The sequence below is a fragment of the Aythya fuligula genome, chromosome 2, assembly GCF_009819795.1.
Source record: "Aythya fuligula isolate bAytFul2 chromosome 2, bAytFul2.pri, whole genome shotgun sequence".
Classification (NCBI taxonomy): domain Eukaryota; kingdom Metazoa; phylum Chordata; class Aves; order Anseriformes; family Anatidae; genus Aythya; species Aythya fuligula.
The window spans coordinates 45,043,626-45,062,935 of NC_045560.1; the positions used below are offsets into that span (position 1 = coordinate 45,043,626).

General features: G+C 40.7%; 1 protein-coding gene across 4 annotated transcripts in view; it reads left to right on the forward strand.

The window, feature by feature from the left end:
• The window catches only part of NEK11 (NIMA related kinase 11), a 101,814-nt gene that overhangs the window by 44,228 nt on the left and 38,276 nt on the right, over nucleotides 1–19,310 (forward strand). For all 4 annotated transcript variants that reach the window (XM_032181968.1, XM_032181970.1, XM_032181971.1 and 1 more), the window contains 3 exons: nucleotides 2,374–2,493; nucleotides 4,652–4,745; nucleotides 5,536–5,671. In XM_032181968.1, the coding sequence (XP_032037859.1) occupies nucleotides 2,374–2,493; nucleotides 4,652–4,745; nucleotides 5,536–5,671 (350 nt within the window). The remainder of the gene's footprint in view (nucleotides 1–2,373; nucleotides 2,494–4,651; nucleotides 4,746–5,535; nucleotides 5,672–19,310) is intronic.

Consider the following 19,310-nt stretch of genomic DNA (forward strand, 5'->3'; position numbering starts at 1 on the left):
TACACGGGCAGATGTGCTGTACTCAGGAAATATTAGACATACCTTTTGCTTATTGTTGCTGTGTTCAGGTTGAATTAATTAATTCTTGAGTGGATTCCTGTTTATTCAAATGAATTATAGTTAACTGCAGAGATGTTCCTCAGAGATATACCTTAACTAGTTTTGAGGCACTGAAATCTTGCCCAAATATTATGCCAACTCTCTATAAATAATATTGAATGTTAAATGCTTATTAAAACATACACTATGAGAATCTTCAAAAAATGTTTAATTCATGCCTTTATTTTGTGGGTTTTCACCTACGTTCCATATCGAATTTCAAACTATCCATATGCATCAAAAAATTATAGAAGCTTTCAGGAAGCAGTATTTTTACCTGCAAAATATATATCTAGACCTCAAACATCCCTGTGTTTCTAGAACAGATTGATGAAACCATTTTATATTATCCATAAAATATACTATGTTCCTTTGTCATTAGTTTGAATATATCAAGTCTTTTCACCTTCCAAGCGGACATCGCTTATTGACAGAGCTAACACCCAAGCAGGACATGATTGCATATCCCAGGGTCTACAATTATTTTTTTTCAAAAGGAAGTCTCAAGTGTGTAAGATGAAGAGCAAGTTCTAACTACAAACATCTTTTTCTTATACTTCGGTTAAAAGCATTAAAAAGTCAGCTTCTCTGTGCTGAGGTCCAGAATCGTAAAAACTGGATAAGAGCTATATTTGTTAGAGCACAGAAAGTTACCTTGAACTTTTCAGAGCATCAGTTTGAGGAAAAAAAAAAATATATAAAAAGTCGTCCTAGGAGATGAATGTACTGGAGTCTGATTCTTTTTTGATTAAATGTTTAGAATACACATACATGCATAATTCTATTATGACTTTTATTACATTTATGAGAATGTTAGCTTCTGTATTGCTACTGGTAAGCAAAGTGACAAACATTTTTTTCAAGCCCATATTTAAAGAGGTAGGTACAATGAAGTAAAAATATCTGAAAAATGGTGTTATACAAAGAGAAAAGTGGTGGAAAAATAATTTAAACATAGGGAGTTTCCCGCATGTGCTGTAGTCGGTGTGTGCACAGGGAGCTGCTTGTTATGGCGTCCTCCCCAGTCATCACTACTTTAAATTTATGATTTTTTTTCCTCACCAGAAATTATTTTTGGTGTGTATAGTTGAGTCCGGTTTCTTCTAGTAAAAACCTCTAATGGCTTAGTTTATTCCAGTCCCAGGCAAGTCATACATTTTAAATATTTAACTAAGAAGAAAACTCTATGAATTCAGTTTCAAATTGGATGAAAAATGACTTTTTTTCCCATGAGGTTCTTATAATTTAAATCAGAAGTTTTTTTTTTTAACAGGGGACAAGAAATAAGTCTGCATTATTCATACTTGAGGAGTTAGTTCCATTCTTATTAATAATTAAAATCTTCTTGTCTTTGTCCTTAGTCTTTCATATTTCACAGTAATTTTCATATCTTTACACTATTTCCCTCCATAGTCAACATTTGAAAAGCATAATGAAAGCTTCTCAGTTATTAAAATACTGATTTCAAAATGGTAGTCTGCAAGGAGTGTTGCTATTTGTATGCTTACAAAACTGGGCTCTTAGATGGTAAGTGAGTTTATCTCATAAGAGCAAAAATAGACATTTTAAATTCAGAACTTTTTATCATGAATAAAAAGATTGCAAAATTTTGGTGTGAGTGAAATATGAGTGCTATGTCATTGCAAACTATGGTTCAATTTTTGCAATTACTATATGATGTGAGGTAAAATCTGAAATTAATATCCTTTTTCTGATACAGGTCTAGTATTGCTCTCCTGTATTGATAAGTCCATTTTACCAGTGAATTGTTTTTATTGATTAGGACTAGAAACTCAAGAGGATGACATGATAATTATGACTTTCATTGAAGATGCATTAATGCTATCTTTTATTGCAGCCAATTTGTAACAACCAATGCAAAATGTATGAATGGTATTTTTTTTTTTTTTTTTTTTTTTTTTTCCTGTGGTTCTCATTTGAAAACTGCCTTTGGATTTGTAATATGCTCAATAATGAATCTTGACAGGGTAAATATTTCACTGTGCTTCAACATTTATTCTTCTAAGGAGCTGAGTTTACGTTTTTCTGTTCTCACATGAAATGCCTGAAATGATTCATGTTCTTCATTAATCTAAGTCTAAGTTTCAGTGTAAAAGAAGCGTTTGCTTTCCACACTAAGGTCTGTTTAGTCTGTTATAGTACCTGTGACTTTCTAATTATTCCATTTGAAATGTCAGTATGTTTCAATATCAAATCAAAATACCAATATTTACATTTTTATATGAAAATAAGCTGGCATGCATTCAATTTCAGGCAGAGGAAAGTTCATTTGCAGACTCTACAGGAACTGTCTGAAGTTCAGAAAATGACACCACGGGAAAGAATGAGGCTGAGGAAGTTAAATGCAGCAGATGAGAAAGCAAAGAAGTTGAAGTAAGTTGTGCATAACGTTAGTTTTGTGCCCTAACCGTGCAGTTTTCCTCTTTCAGCAGTCTAACGAGAGAACTCGAACAGTCAAGTTAAAAATAAAAATAATATTAAATTAAAAAAAAAGAGTCTTCAGCTACTTAATGTGAATCCCCATTCACTTTGATGAGTTAAATCATAGTAATTATTTATGTAGAAAAATAATGTATTTTAATAAAAAAAATACAAAATACATAATACATAATGTAAAATTATGTATTTTGGGTTAAATAACTACATGAGAGATTAACAGATTCATTACAATAGGGGATTTTGTTAATGACTTGTCATGTTAAGGATTGCATATTCTGAGGAGTCAGACATTTAGTTACAGTGCAGCTTTTTTCAATTCTTTTGGCCCAAGAGATTTGTCAATGGAAGTTAATAGCTCAGAAAAAATAGTCTTATCAAATGACCAAGCCATGGGGTAATCAACATATTATAAGGGCTTTACAGTTTATCATTTTATTAAGAAAGTTATAAGGAAAGAGAGGATTTTAAGTACCATTTCCAAGTGGCATGTGGGAAACATCTTGAAGGCTATGTATCTGTGCATGAATTGCATTTTTCAATAGAAAGAAAATACTGTTTTGATGACACACTTGAGTTTTTGCCCATTAAAAATGTTCAGTGTTTCATATGATGTGAATGAAAATCAGAAAAGCTGCACATTCATTTTTAACATTTTCTTCAAAAGTGTTTTGCAAAGTGCAATGTAAATTAACAAATGTTTACTCAGCTATTTATAAGGGATAATAGAGGAATAAGTATTTCTGATCATGAGAATCAGCATCTTAACACTGTTATGCCAAAGCAAGCTAGCAGTTCAGTAAAGCGATGACATCTTACTACAGAGAAATATTGGAAAGTAAAATGAAGCCTGAATTTGTGGCCTCAGTAACTTTGAAGCTGTTGCATATATCTGCAAATGAATAGTAATTTCAGTTGTAAGTTCAATAGTAAATTCAGTTTCTATAAAATCACTAGCGTTACTTGTGCCAGCCTGTTGTGTCCATACCCAAAAACTGGAAATAAAAAAAACAAACAACAAAGGCTTTAATTTCCTTTTGAAAAACATGTCTGATCATCATTTATGTCTGTTTGACACCAACTCTTTTGTTTGAGACTGGAGATGGTATGCAAGTTTATTCTCATTAAAAAACAAAACAAAAGAAAAAAAAAACTCCTTGAAATGATACCACTATATAAAATGTAACACCTCTTCTACATGGTTTTTACAATAATATGGTAGGCTCATTCTTATATGAAATTTATATATAGGAAGTCTCTCTCTTTCTTTTTTTTTTTAATGGATGGAAATTAGGAAGTAATACTAGTTACAGGATATTTGTCGTTTGCTTTTCATTTTCTTTGCTTTCTTTCATTTTAACATTTTCTATTTATTTTTCACATTTTTTCCCAGCAACAAAAGTAAATATATTTATTTTGTAATACAAAGGCAACATATTAATCTGCAATCTTAGGTTAAAATTAAAAATTAACCTTATTCTCAATCATGAATCTTCAAAATTGATCTATTCAATTTCAACCCTGGGTACTTGCAAGCTGATTCTGCCTGAAAACATGAAATAGTGCAAAAACATAGTACCTTCTCACACTGGAGATCTACTCTCAGCAGTGCAAATCTAGACATAGAAGAGATTAGGGTATTTAGTGATGGAAACTGGAGGATTTGCGTAATGTAGGACCTAGCATAAGTAGTCCTGCACAGAAAAAGCACAATTACCAACTCTACCCTAGGAGAAGTGTTCATAGCACACAAGTATTGTGCGCCTGTCTTTATCTGAAAGTTCCCCTGACTACACAGTGGAATAAAATCTGACATATTTAAGATCTTTGGAAGAGACAAAAGAGTCTGGGATGGATAATTTACTATTTTTCAATTAATTATGCAGGTTGTGAAAGATAAATATAATAGCTGGAAATAAGGCCTGAGATCTGTTTCTGAGTTCACTAAAACTAACCTCAACTTGAGCAGATGCCATGAATATTTGGCACCATAGCACTCTAATTATGGAAACTGCTTTTCCACATCTACTGTTAGAAGATCCCTTTGCGCAATCCCTGATAGCACATCTTAATCACAAATATTCTGTATTTACAGACAGCTGGCAGAAGAAAAATATCAAGAAAATATCAAAAGAATGCAAGAATTCAGGTCCCGTAATTTTCAGCAGCTGAATGTCGATGTCCTTCATGTAAGTATGAGCTGTTGTTTCAGATACCTTATTTATGCACTTTCAATGTACCTCTTTTCTGTTCTCCACACACTTTCTTTAGGACTGGACAGACAGTCCAGTCCAGAGATTAACAATTCTCTATTCATTGAACAATTTTCTATTTAGACACCCATAAATCTAAATCTGCTCTCTGAAATGGACTTACTGATCTTTTTTGTGATATCGGAGTTCAAAATACATTCATTTTCAGGATTTTTAATCCTTTAAACACTCTTATTTGGCATGGCTGTGGGTTCTTTTCATTTGAGTAGTAAAGAATACTAACATTTAAACTGTCTTCTTAGTAAGAATAAAGTCTTAGAATGCTTCCCAGTATAATGTAACCTTTGCTTTTAGGATATCTGCAACATAAGATAGTCCTGTTCAGGACTAGTACTACATTTTATCATACAGTGAACAGCATCAGTTTGGAAATAGTCAGTAAAAGCATCACAGCAACAATAAGATTTGTTTTAGTGTTTTGTTTTCTATCTTTTCTGTAGCGTGTACTCTAGTTTCTATTTCTCATTATCTCTGGAGAAAAAAAAAAAGCATGTTAAATCTGTGTTAGCTTGTGGCTGAGTCACTGCTATCATTTAGAAAAGAGGTAGGAGGGTGTTTTTTTGTTGTTGTTGTTGTTTTGTTTTGTTTTGTTGTTGTTGTTTAATATGAGTCCCAGCAGTTGTGTGGATCAGGGCAGCCATTGTATCGTGATCCTGCTGAAAGCTCTAACTGTACCTTTTTCTCTGTGCTGCTTTGTTTGATTAAGGAATCTGATGAGCAGACTTCAAAACTAATTCATTCTGAGCCAGTCATTACATGTGACTCTGTGTCCATAGGATGCGATACACAAAGTGGAAATGAGAGATCAAGTCAACTCTGCATGTCTAAGCTTACAGACCACGGTAAGAATAAAAATCTTATATTGAAATGAAACTTCAAGTAAACAAACCAAGATTTGATTTTGTCCCCTATACTTAATCTATGGTGCAGAAACTGCAGAATAAAAACCAGTCAGATTTGTACAGTAGTGAAATAATTCACAAAGAGAACTGGAATCTAGGTGGATGCATGTAGACTGGATGTACAGCATGGTTATGTGGCAGGAGGTCTGGGTGTCCAGAGTTGGAGTGGCATCTGAGCAGCAAAGAAGGTGAACACACCTTCTCCAAAAGAGATGGAGAGTTAGAAGAAAATAGCTTTAACCTTTGCACAGATTAAATGACTTGCGTTAGAAATGCATTTCCTAGATTACCTCATCAGGGCAAAAAAACAGTACAAGAATGTAGAGCATTTTGCACCTTCGGTACACTTTGATACCATTTCATTACCTATAGCAATGAGAGAAGCAGATGGAAACACTTTAAACTGTTACCTATACTGTCCTCAGATACGTAGCTACTGTTTAGAGGATATGAATACTATAAAACATGCTTAACTGTACACAGACAAGCAAATAGTCAGGCTTTTGAAAAAAAGAGTCAGACTGCAGAGATGTACTTAATTAGGAAAATATTTTTCAGACCACGTATATACGTTTTGTTTCTACAGTCTTCTGGCATAATGTCATACCCTTTAATATTTAAGAATTGTTGTATAATTGCTATTATGGTGGAAGATTTTTATTCAGATTAGTCTTGAAAGTAGGCATTAATATCATTTAAAATTTAGAAACTAATAGCTCCGTGTTTTAGTGTTGTTTTATGTGTGTCTGTGAAGGCATGTGTCATTAAATCAAAGGCATCAAAATCAGTTTGTTTGAGATGGAGGTGGTTTTTTTAATAGCAAATGGCTTTTTTCTTTCAATGTAGCCTCATTTATGTCGATGTGGTTAGCTTGCTATTTCACAGTACAAGGAGGGATGATCTGTGTAGGAGAGAACCCAGCTGCTAGAAATACATCCTGAGGGGAGGGTGGAGAAGCTTGCAAGTAGGAGACTGAGAGAAAGCAGTAAATGTGTGTGGGAGATGTACTGGGCAAAGCATACAAAGAAACCTAAATAGAAACAGGACAACATGCAAGAAAGGAGAGAAACTGATGTTTCTGTCTTTAGAGGTCATTTAATTGTTAAACTATGATGATGGAAATAAGGTACATTTATATGTGTGATAGAAAAGTTTGGACAATCCAAAGCTATACAAAACTGGATGTGTGTTTAGTGACACTTCTTTTGTCAGACTCTCTGAAGTGGCAGATTCATGAGAAAAAGGGCTTATGGATAAGCAAAGGGAATTACATGGCTTCTCTTCCTTGCTTCCTGAATACCTTGTTGTTTCTGAACCTGATGTCAAAGCTCTTACTTATTCTATGCAGTATTCATTCTCTTCATCAAAAATTTCAGTGCAACCATACATGTTCCACATGCTATTAATTAAGTTATTAATGGAGTCTGTGTATCTGAAAATGTAGAAACAGTTCCAGCTATTGATTTTCAGTAGAATTTGGTTCTCAATCAATGGACTATACAATAGAAAAACAAGAAATCTAGAAGCAAGGCTATAAAATGATTTTGTAAAGTAGTCTTACATGTGAATAAATTTGGCTAACGTATACCAGGTTAGCAGAAGTAGTTTGATGAATGCGACTAACAAGCTCCCTAGTTATAACTAAGAACTAAAAGCAAATGAGGAAGGGGCAAAAAGGCAGGGGAGGGAGTCTGTACATGAATACCAGGGAGGCTCAGCAACAGCAGCCTTTAAGCTCCTTCAGGGCAGACCTAAAAATCCTTTGAGTAGGAAAAGCTGGTTGGGAACAGCTAAGGATAGCATCCCAATCCCAACAAGTAGGAAGGAAAGTTCAAGTTATTTTCAGCTCATATCCTGAAGTCCTTGAAAAATTTGCAATGTGAAGAAAAGAATAGGACTTGGAGGACAGGATGAGGCTTTTAAAGGTTAGGGAGAGGTATAGAAAATAAAACACTTTATACTGTGCTTTAACTGAAAATTACCTAAAGCATTATGAAACACGGGTGTATGTGGTTGGGGAAGGTGTCAGATACAAAGCTTGAGGTTGGTTTTAGTAAGTAGATTTAAAAAACATGGCATCCGCTCCAATTTTAGTAGTAGTATGCACATTTATTGAAAGCTGGGGGAAAAAAGGCAGTGTAGATAGATGAATTAAAATCAAGATCAGGGTTTGGAGTTCAGAATTTCATGGTGGACAAGTTTCAGCAAAGTCAAGAACATTTAACTGCTGAAGAGTTCTCTGGGAAACACAAGCTTCTCTCCATGTTTGTTTTATGTAATCAGCGATGATCTTTTGAATATTATTCATTCTAATTAACACCTCTGTACACTTGAGGGACATTTAAAAGAGTTGTCTGAAATAACAAATAGCTGACCAATCTGTTAGTCTTCAAAAGGGTTTACTTTTGGGGAATGTGAAAGAGATCTAAGCAGACACCGTGCTTTTGATGTTGAGGAGAACTCAGTCTATTACAGAAGAGGTCCATTCAGACTGTTCACAGATTGTACAAAAACTTCTTCAGAAACTTAAAGAAATAACCTGATTCTTACAGTACTTACAGGTAAATGCTGCGGGCAATATAAATACTGTTTTAAGTAACAAAATTGTTAGTTTTTCAACACTATGTTCCTTATTAAACCATCTAGCTATATTTTTGTTGTGGCTCCCCTCCAAAGACAGATAAGCACCACACATATGTACCCTCACTGCCCTGTGGTGGTATGGGAGAGAGAAGTGGAAAAAAAGTAAAACTCAAGGACTGAGAGAAAGATAGCTCCATAGGACAGAAAAGAAAGGAAAAGAAAAAAGAAAAAAAAAAAAAAGTAATGAAAAAAGAGTACAAGAAACAAATGATGCACAAAGCAATTGCTCACCAGTTGCCAAATAATGCTCAGCCAGAACTCAAGCAGCGGAAGTCTGACTTATCACATCAGATTGCTGCCCAGTCCTAGTCTTCAGCACAACCCCATAGGGTATGGGACATGACTCTGGCCAGTTTGGGCCAGCTCTCCAGACTGCGACCCTGTCCAGCTCCTGGTGCACCTGCAGCCTCCTGGCTGGCAGGGCGGTGTGGGCAGATGAAACCTCCTTGGCTCTGTGTAAGCAGTGCTCTGCGACAACTAAAAGGTCGGTGTGTTGTCAGCATCACTCTCTTCTGAAATCCAGAACCCAGCTCCATACCAGCTACTGGGAAGACAACAAACTCTGTCCCAGCTGAAACCAGGACAGCCTCGTGCACTTTCCAGTGTTCTTCTACCATCTCCTCAAAAGCATCGCTGAGTGCGCATTTTACAGAACCCTGCTTCTGACAACGAAGCTCATGCCGTGACCTTCCAAAGGGTTGAGCCCTTCAGGGATGCCCCCCTGCCTGCGGGTGTGGAGAGACGGCAAGTGGGAGTTGGTAGGGTGCTGCGATACACGGAGGCTTTCTTTGCTGAAAAGTTCTCGTTATTACACATGGCCACAAACCACCACTGGGCAATATTCTGTGATTCAAGGCAAGCATGGAGAGAGGTGTCAGGCTAATTAAGAAAAGCCATCTTGGAAGAGACCAAACCCAGGAGTGGGCCCCGAGGAATCAAGAACACAGTGTCACTGCAAAGACGTGAGGCTCCCATCAGAGTTCAGAGTCAGCCGGGAATCCCCAGCACAGGTTCACTGGATTTAGGATGTTCTGTAGGCAAGAACAATTTGTGCCACACAGGAGGTTCTGAGGTAGAGAGATGATCCATTTAGGGTCGAGAAGGAGTCCTTTTTCTATCAAGAGAGACAGAAGAGGGCAGAGGACACCACCTCCTTTGAGCAGCCAAAAGCTGCTGCTAATTTCTGTGTTTCACCTGAGACGAGCGAAAGACACTGATGCTTCCTAGTCTCTGAGAATGGCACCTTTCCCAGAGCGGTTTCTCCTTCTCAGACAGCCCATTGCTCTTTTAGTTCCCTGCCTTTGCCGTTGGTGGTGGTACCTAGAGACAGCCTCTGGTTCTTAGGCTGCACTTGCAGGAGGCCAGCAGCGCCTTCCAGGGATGCTGCAGGTTGCCAGGCCCGGTTCCGCAGCTGGCAGGCATTCTCTGCTGCCAGGCTTTTAGGAGACTTTTGCTGTCAGCCTTTTTTCCAGTCGGGCCAGGTCACCTTTGTGCCTGCTCCTGTCCCGAACACTTCCCATTCCCATGACGACTCCTCACCCCCAAATGACTTCTCACCCCCAAGTCTCACTCACAGACCCGCCACCCACAGCCATTCCCCATCAGGAGCAGACATCCCCAAACCAATTTGTGGTGCGGGCAGCAGGAGAGGGCTGTGTTCAGCCCCCTTCATCCCCCCTCCCCACTGACCGATGAGGGAATAAGTGCAAGCAGAGGCTTTGCAGGGTGGAAGAGTGGTAATTTATTCTTCCTGGGGGAATCGTGGCTGCCACCCCCAGCCCGTCCCCAGGTGAGGCCCGGCCGCCTGCTCAGGCGGGGGGCCCGGCCTGCCGGCCCGCGTGGTCCCCATGTCCCGGCTCCTCCTGCCGCACCCTGTGCAGCCAGGATGTGTCCCCGACGTCGGCGTCCTGCGGGGAGCGTGGCAGTCTGCGCCCGACCTGCCCCGCGTGCCAGGAGAAGCTTCTCTCAAGGCTGCGCTCCGTGGAGGGGCTGCGCGCCCTGCGCCGGGGCGAGACGCTGCGGGAGCGGTAGATGGAGGGGCTCCTCTGCCCCTGCCCCCGCTGCTGCTGCTGCCGCCGCCCCAGCCGCGCGTTCCGCTGGAATCTTCCGCGGGGTCTTCGGGCCAGGCGCACCACTGCAACAATGGGCCCGCGGCACATCGGGCAGGTGTTTCTTGCCTCCGCCCAGACGTGGATGCACTCCAGGCAAAAGGAGTGCCTGCAGGGGTCCACACGAGCTGCGCTGGACAGCGGGCCCAGGCAGATGGGGCACATCTCGTCCCCGGGGGCCTCCTCGGGCTGCTCCTGCCGCCGGCTCATGGTTCCTGCAGCTTCCGCGACGTGGAACCGGTCGTCCTGTGGGGGAGGCTGCCCTGGTGCTGGGCGCTCAGCAGTTGCCCGGGGTCTTCAGCACCTCGATGTCTCGCGGGTCGCCGGCAGGACCTCAACGCCTCACGTGCCACCAGGAGGACTACTGCAGAGAGAAGCAGGAAGAAAATGTTGTATCAGCAAGCAGACATTCACTTTCTAGGTTCAACCAAGTTGTCTAGAGTACTGTAGCAGTAACTGTTCTGTGTATGGATTGCTAACATGGCTGTTAGAGCAGCAAATATGCTTATGATCGGTTATACTTGGCAAGACTACGCTGAGGACAGATGAGGCACATGGATGTCTGTAGATTGGAGAACATTACCGAAGGCCCTTGATGATGGCTTGCGTACAACAAGATTGGCTTCGCAAATGCCTCTAGCACCAGCTCCGCCCGTCTCTCTCTTTCCAGCCGTGGAGACTCGAGCTCTCGCCTACCACCAGCCGGACTGGCCGCAGGCGCCCCGCGCAGGGCTTTTATAGGCAGCCCCCTTCTGTGAGGCCATAGGTGACATCAGCAGGATCTGGGGTGTCCTCACAGAAGGGGGCTGCCTATAAAAGCCCTGCGCAGGGCGCCTGCGGCCAGTCCGGCTGGTGGTAGGCGAGTGCTCGAGTCTCCACGGCTGGAAGGAGATAGAGAGGTGGAGCTAGTGCTATAGGCATACGCGAAGCCATTGTTGTTGCACGCAAGCCATCAAGGGCCTTCGGTAATGCTCTCACACCTATAGACATCCGTGTACCTCATCTGGCCTAAGCGTAGTCTGTGTTTGCAATCCATACACACACTGCTGACAGCTACAGTACTCTAGACAACTTGGTTGAACCTAGAAAGTGAATGTCTGCTTGCTGATACAACATTTTCTTCCTGCTTCTCTCTGCAGTAGTCCTCCTGGTGGCACGTGAATCGTTGAGGTCCTGCCTGCAACCCGCGAGACATCGAGGTGCTGAAGACCCCGGGCAACTGCTGAGCGCCCAGCACCAGGGCAGCCTCCCCCACAGGACGACCGGTTCCACATCGCGGAAGCTGCAGGAACCATGAGCTGGCGGCAGGAGCAGCCTGAGGAGGCCCCCGGGGACGAGATGTGCCCCATCTGCCTGGGCCCGCTGTCCAGCGCAGCTCGTGTGAACCCCTGCAGGCACTCCTTTTGCCTGGAGTGCATCCACGTCTGGGCGGAGGCAAGAAACACCTGCCCGATGTGCCGCGGGCCCATTGTTGCAGTGGTGCGCCTGGCCCGAAGACCCCGCGGAAGATTCCAGCGGAACGCGCGGCTGGGGCGGCGGCAGCAGCAGCAGCGGGGGCAGGGGCAGAGGAGCCCCTCCATCTACCGCTCCCGCAGCGTCTCGCCCCGGCGCAGGGCGCGCAGCCCCTCCACGGAGCGCAGCCTTGAGAGAAGCTTCTCCTGGCACGCGGGGCAGGTCGGGCGCAGACTGCCACGCTCCCCGCAGGACGCCGACGTCGGGGACACATCCTGGCTGCACAGGGTGCGGCAGGAGGAGCCGGGACACGGGGACCACGCGGGCCGGCAGGCCGGGCCCCCTGCCTGAGCAGGCGGCCGGGCCTCACCTGGGGACGGGCTGGGGGTGGCAGCCACGATTCCCCCAGGAAGAATAAATTACCACTCTTCCACCCTGCAAAGCCTCTGCTTGCACTTATTCCCTCATCGGTCAGTGGGGAGGGGGGATGAAGGGGGCTGAACACAGCCCTCTCCTGCTGCCCGCACCACAAATTGGTTTGGGGATGTCTGCTCCTGATGGGGAATGGCTGTGGGTGGCGGGTCTGTGAGTGAGACTTGGGGGTGAGAAGTCATTTGGGGGTGAGGAGTCGTCATGGGAATGGGAAGTGTTCGGGACAGGAGCAGCTACAAAAGTTTAAATTGCTCAGTTGTTGTATTGGCCTCGCATGATAAGAAGATTCAGCTCTATCCACAAAATCCATGCTGAAGAAGGAACGTGGTGCCCAAAGTAGAACTTAATTAAATTAGCTGAGTTTGCAAAAGATCAAAAGTGCTGAAGCAGCTAAAAAATGACTGAGCATGTGCAAAACAGAACAGACCGAAGTACAAAATGAAGAAGATTATGAGCCTTCATCAGAAAGCCCCCAAGTGCTACCACCACAGTTTACTATGCCTGCGATAGCAGGAGGGACAATATGATAATTAGGTCTGAGAAACCATTAGGATAAGTCCTGCCCTTTCTTAAGAATTGCATGAATATGGATATCACCGTACCAGAAATAACTACTACTTGTCTTGCTTACATGTACATGTCAAATGGAATTATTCCCCACATAACCCAGTGGTGTTAATAAAGAATATATGCTCTCTGTTTCTCCAAAAGAAGTCTTGGAAAGCTACATTGCTTTTTGCATTCCACCATTGATAAGGACAGAACAAGAAACTGAGGAACAGCTTATCAGCTGTGAAGGTGGAAATTGGCCAGAGACAGTGGGAACATGCATGAGAAACCTAGGGTTGTTTAGAGAAAATGAGGATGTCGCGCTGTGGTGGGGCTGCACTCCCTGCGCCTGGGCAGGATGTTGTGGGATCAGTACCTGGAGCTGCTCATCTGCCACTGCACAACAACCCCAAGCAGCACTACAGGCTGGCAGATGAGTGGCTGTAAAGCTGTCTGGCAGAGACTGACCTTGGCATATTGGTTGATAGTCGGCTGAACATGAGCCAGCAGTGTGCTCAGGTGGCCAAGAAGGCCAACGGCATCTTGGCTTGTATAAGAAACAGTGTGGCAAGCAGGTCTAGGGAGGTGATCGTCCCCCTGTACTCTGGTGAGGTCTCACCTCAAGTACTGTGTTCAGTTTTGGGCCCCTCACTACAAGACAGACATCAAGGTCCTGGAGTGTATCCAGAAAAGGGCTACGAAGCTGGTGAAGGGCCTGGAACATATGTCTTACGAGGAACAGCTGAGGGAGCTGGGGTTGTTTAGCCTGGATGAGGCTCAGGGGCAACCTTATAGGCTCTCCATAGGTACCTTAAAGGAGGCTGTAGCAAGGTGGGGATTAGTCTATGCTCCCATGTGCCTGGTGACAGAATGAGGGGGAATGGGATAAAGTTGTACTAGGGGAGGATTAGGTTGGATATTAGGAAGAACTTCTTTACTGAAAGGGTTGTTGGGCATTGGAATGGGCTGCCCAGGGAAGTGGTTGAGTCACCATCCTTGGAGGTCTTGAAAAGACATTGAGATGTAGAGCTCGGTGATATGGTTTAGTGGAGGGCTGGTTAGTGTTAGGTCAGAGGTTGGACTAGGTGATCTTGGAGGTTTCTTCCAACCTAGGTGATTCTGTGATTAATCTACCTCAAGAAGGGTCCAGTTTTAACATGGGAGTGGGCAACAGTGAAAAGTTACGTGAATAGCAAGTTATGCTATTTTTGTTTCAGTGACCCAGGAGAGGAAGCTGTGCATTGAGAACACACATTTTCAGAGCTGTTATCTTGGCTGTGCTCGGTGCTTTGCTAGAGAAGTGCTATCCACAGTGACATCATTTCCCCACCATTTGCTTTTCTTCCATAGAAAAACTACAAGCTTCCTTCTCACCAATGAGTCCAGTGCGTGGCTGCCATAGGTATCTATTCATACTTCCTTTTCCTAAAGAATTTGACACGTTTGATATATTCTGGCAAGATCCCTCTGCTACTCTGTGTAGAAAGTTGTTTCTGGGCCAAAATATTTCAGGGCTTTTGAACCTTCTTATTTCTGCCTTAGATTTACCCTTGGCTGTTCCATGCCAGCATTTGCAGGATGCATTACTCTGTTGACTTGCAGCTTAAATAGTGATTTTCCTTCCTTTGCTTAGTCTCCTCATGATTTCATAAGCAGCGTGGCACCGTTAATATCCTTCTGTGTAACACTTCTATGAAATACTTCTGTATTTTTCATACCTTTTAACACTGGCCACTCACAGCATACCTGAACCCTCCTTCCTTAAGACGCTTCCCAGCTGTCATCTTCCAGTTTACAACAGATTATTTTTGTTTTAATGCTTGCACTCTGCTACAACTCTGTTCTTTGAATTTTCCTTTTCCATGATTCCAGTTCTCGGGGTCATCCAGTGTATGTTGTTATAATATTCTTGTCTTTCTTTGTATTGGTGATTCACTTTAGCTTAGCTTCTGGAAGGTGGTTCCATACATACTGACTCCAGCAGGGCAAACCTCTCCCTTGCCAGCTTTGCTGTGTTGTTCCTGGTTATATAGATTTATATAACCTGTGTGTGAAGTGGTAACTGCATGTTTTAATTGTATTAAGACACCTTTCCCAAGATGAAAGGGTAAAAATGGCCTGGACCATAAAAGTTTGCTACTGTTACATAAACTGCTATGTGCAAGACCTGATGCAAACCATCTTCCACTGATTTAGTGTGCAAGCTAATTCCTCAATTATTTGCAGCTGCAGATTACATATCATACCATCTAATCAACATGCCCTTCCTGTATTCCATCTAGTAACAGCAAAACCACAGCTGATTAATCAGTTCAGACCTACGTAATTTGACACGTGATATGTAGGTCCTTGAGGGATCAAGTAGGTATTCTAGTACCTGGAACTTATTTCAGAGATGTCTGGCTAGTCTAAGTTAACTCTTTAGATTTCTCCTTGAAACTTTTTCCGCACAGTGGTGTGTTGCTTCTGTGCCCTTCCCACCCTTCTTGTCACCATCCTTACAGTGCTGAGAAGCATTTGAAGTGCTGCTCTGCAGTGCTGGCTGAGCTTGCAAGGAAATCACGTCTCCTCTCATAAAACATCAGCCAGTATGTTAGGAGAACTCATAATCACAAAAGCGTAGGGAATCCTCTTAGCGTGCACTGCCAGCAGGGTAAGTAGGTATCCACAGTGGATTATTAAGAAATATCTCTGCAAATCTTTGGGTTCTGCATCTTAGGAGGACCAGGTCTCCTGGTCCTAGGTTTTGCTACATTTTGCATGCTTGTTAGAGCAAAGGATTCTTCAAGTTTGGGTAATTACTCTTCTGCACATTGCAAGTCTACTAAGAGATGTCGCAGGTGGGTAGGTAACGTTACTTGCAAAGATTTAAATATGTGCTTTACATTTCTATTTCTCTTAAGTTACTGTAATCATCTTCTTAAGTTTTGCATCTTTATTCATACAGTCTGGAGCAATAAATGTTCCTTTTATTTGTAGAAAGGCAGACAACAGAGTTGGTAAGAGTCACCTAGAAAAATTGCCTTTCTAATTATTACTAACCATACTGAGTAAAGGGCTGAAGTGGTATGTTGAGTATATTATTAGAGTAGTATATACTTTTCCTGTGTTGTTTCAGCTAAGTAGAGCACTGCCTCATTCCTCAGATATGCAAACCTTTGTAAATACAAACCAATGAAAAACGGTTTTTCCTTATTTGAAACATTTGTGCAACAGTTTAAATCTTTTTTTTTTTAATTTGTTAATTGGGAACCAAATTTAAAATAAATTGTATTTGATAACTGGAGATATTCATTGATATATGTATTGTAGTTGTATTTAATATTAATTGAAGAATGTTGGTGTCTACATCTTGTTTATCCAGGAAGTTATGGAACTTTTATCATAAAAATAATTTAAAACTAGGGTCGACAGAACAGTTAAGAATATATTGTACCAGTGGGAACAGTCTTTTTCTCTAGATATCTTCCCATCTTTTCCATCTCCTCTTCTCCAAGTACAAGCAAGACACATAAAGGAGCTGAAGTAAATCGCACATTGAGATGGTACTCAGAGACACGGAGTCATTGTCAGTATTAAATGCAAATATGTGTGTCAAAAATATACATGTATGTGTATTCATTTACAGATGTTCTTTCATTTATTTATAAAGAATAGCATAAAATTGCTAATGTTTTATAAATAAGTTCCCTTTGTGCTTTGATTTTTTCCCTTTTTTTTTTTTTTTTTGATACATTTCTCCAGCTCATTTTATTTTTTTTCTGAATATTAAAAAGCACATTCTGAAAATTAAAAATGTGTCAGGATAAACCTGTATCTATATTTCCTATTTTTGTTAACACTTATCTAGGAAATTAGTCACTCATCCTCTCTGACTGTCATCAAAAAAAAAAAAAAAAAGCTACTTTGCAATGAATTTGGTGACAGCACATTTGTTTGTTTTGTTTGTTTGTTTTCCTGTCTCTTGACCTGTTCCAGGGCATGTACTTTGTTTCAGTAGTGGTCATATGAGAATAATGACAAGGCAAATTCTATCATAGGGCTGGACAACTCGATGTCACTTTTATTTATCAGAAAGAAAAAAAGGCTGTAAAGAAGAAGGACTGCCCATATTTAACTGCTCTTTTCCATTAAAGGTATTAAGCTCAGGTGGAATAAATGATTTACTTTATGAAACATCAGGAAAAATTATCACTGAAAAGATACAAGTATCCATAAGCTATACCCAGCCTTGATGTTATGGACCTATACGGTCAGTGCCTTCCTATGGCAGCTAGAACAAGTCTGTTCCAGCTGGGTGGAGTTCATTAGATGTTTATTGTTCCTTCTGATATGGCCTCCTTTTGAAAAGCTATTGGAAACATCACAAAACATCATGCATTGTCATGCATTACTTTCTAATATATCAATATACCTCATGATGATACGCTGATTAACTTTGTTGAGCTCATAGTCTATTTTTCTGATTATACAAAAAATGTAATCAGATGAGCAGATGTCCAGGTATTGAGAAAAGGTTCTGGTGCCGAGGGTCATCTTTTCCACAGATTTTTGTTGTACTGGTAGATCACTTCAGCTTTTCTCTGTGGACTACCTCATGCTGGGCTGGGATGGAAAGTTGCAGCTCTGTCACTATATCACATTAATTATTTGTGTGCAATACCTTTTGCTTCAGTTGCAGCATTATCTAATGAAGCCACATTTTACAGCATAATTCCTCTCAACTCTGTATACAACTTGATTCCCATTGGCTGGCTCTAAGTTTGCAGATGTATTTAATAAATAGGAAAGACTAGTTATGGGGATTTATTTGTAATGAAACCAGATAAATCTTTGTCAGAGCATGCACTATACTTATCCATGTGAGAAATTAGTATGGAAAATCTACAGTTTCTTAGTTTACTACACAGAAAATCCTCTAGGTAGAGAAGCTCAGTCTTTGCAGTGGCATGAAGCATGAAGAACAAGATATAATCCTGTTACACAACTGTAATAGCTAAATGTTCAAAGTTTCTGATTCAATTTCTACAGTAGAAGTTACCTTGAAATTGGCTGCAAATTCATAAACTATATCTAAAAGTGCTCCCAGAAAGCTCAGTGCAATTACACGTGCAACAAAAACTACCTTTTCCTTATCTTTGATACTGATTTGGATCAATTTTTGCAGTTGAAAGATATTGGGCTGAAAGCTATCTCAGTTATCAGAATCCCATACTTTTTACAAGGGCCATAAGGAGTATTAAATTCAACAAGCTACAGTCTAACAAGCATGAAAAGTTAAAGCCACACACTGGCATTTGTGGCTAAATATGCTACTCGACATTCATATCAACTTCACAGTTGATAATACATAGTAAATTAGAGTGAGAAAGATTTTTAAGCATTCAAGAAATTATATATACTACATATATATATATACTAATATATATACTACATCTAATTTCTAAGGGCTTGTCTGCATTGTACTTAAGTGACTAGAATGAAAAAGACCACACAGCAAAACAACACCGGACTTATGGGCTACCAATAAAATATTATGTCTTGCATTTTTGGATCATCAGTACATTACTAGTTGGGACTTCACCTGTATTCGCATCCATTTCATTCCCTTCCTATAAGAGTGCTAGTTCCACGTAAGCTACTCTTCTGCCCTTACTAGCCTTGTTTGTGTGTGGGAGGGAGTGAAGTTAAAGGAGCAAAATAACTTAAACTAACTACTTGCTGTATTTAAATTATTTGTACAGAAAAAAAAAAAAAAAGGAAAACAAAAACTAAAGACATAAATTAAAGGGACATATCACACAATCCTTCTGGTTTGTGTTCTATTCTTTTTATTTCTTTATACTCCAAAGATTATCATCATGTTAAATTCCTGACCTTAATATGTTGCAATATGTTACATCTGGCAAACCCCTGATTTCATTACAATTCTAAAATAGCTAAATACATTACAGTAATTGAATAGGCTATTTCTATATTTCCATTGCTAATTGTAAGTTATGGACATATTGCTTTGAATTTCAAGTAGGTAAAGTTCAGCTGACTCTCAAGTAGGAAATGTTCACTCATTACAAAATATTATAGTATTTTTCTACTGTTATTTTTACAAGCTTTTCTGAAAAATTGACAGGATTGTTTTCATCCTATAAGATAAAAACCATGAAATATTTCTGAATGCATCTTTAAGCATCTCTGCACATATTTATATTTTAGTCTTTTAGGAAAATCATGTCTTCTTTTGTTTTTCAGTCTGGCAGGTCAAGATAGAGTAGAATAATATTTATCATAGGAGGCAGTAAGAACCTTTCTGCATTATTATTATTATTATTATTATTATTATTATTATTATTACTGTTGTTGTAGTATCCTTTGTAACCAGAAAGACTTGTTGCAAG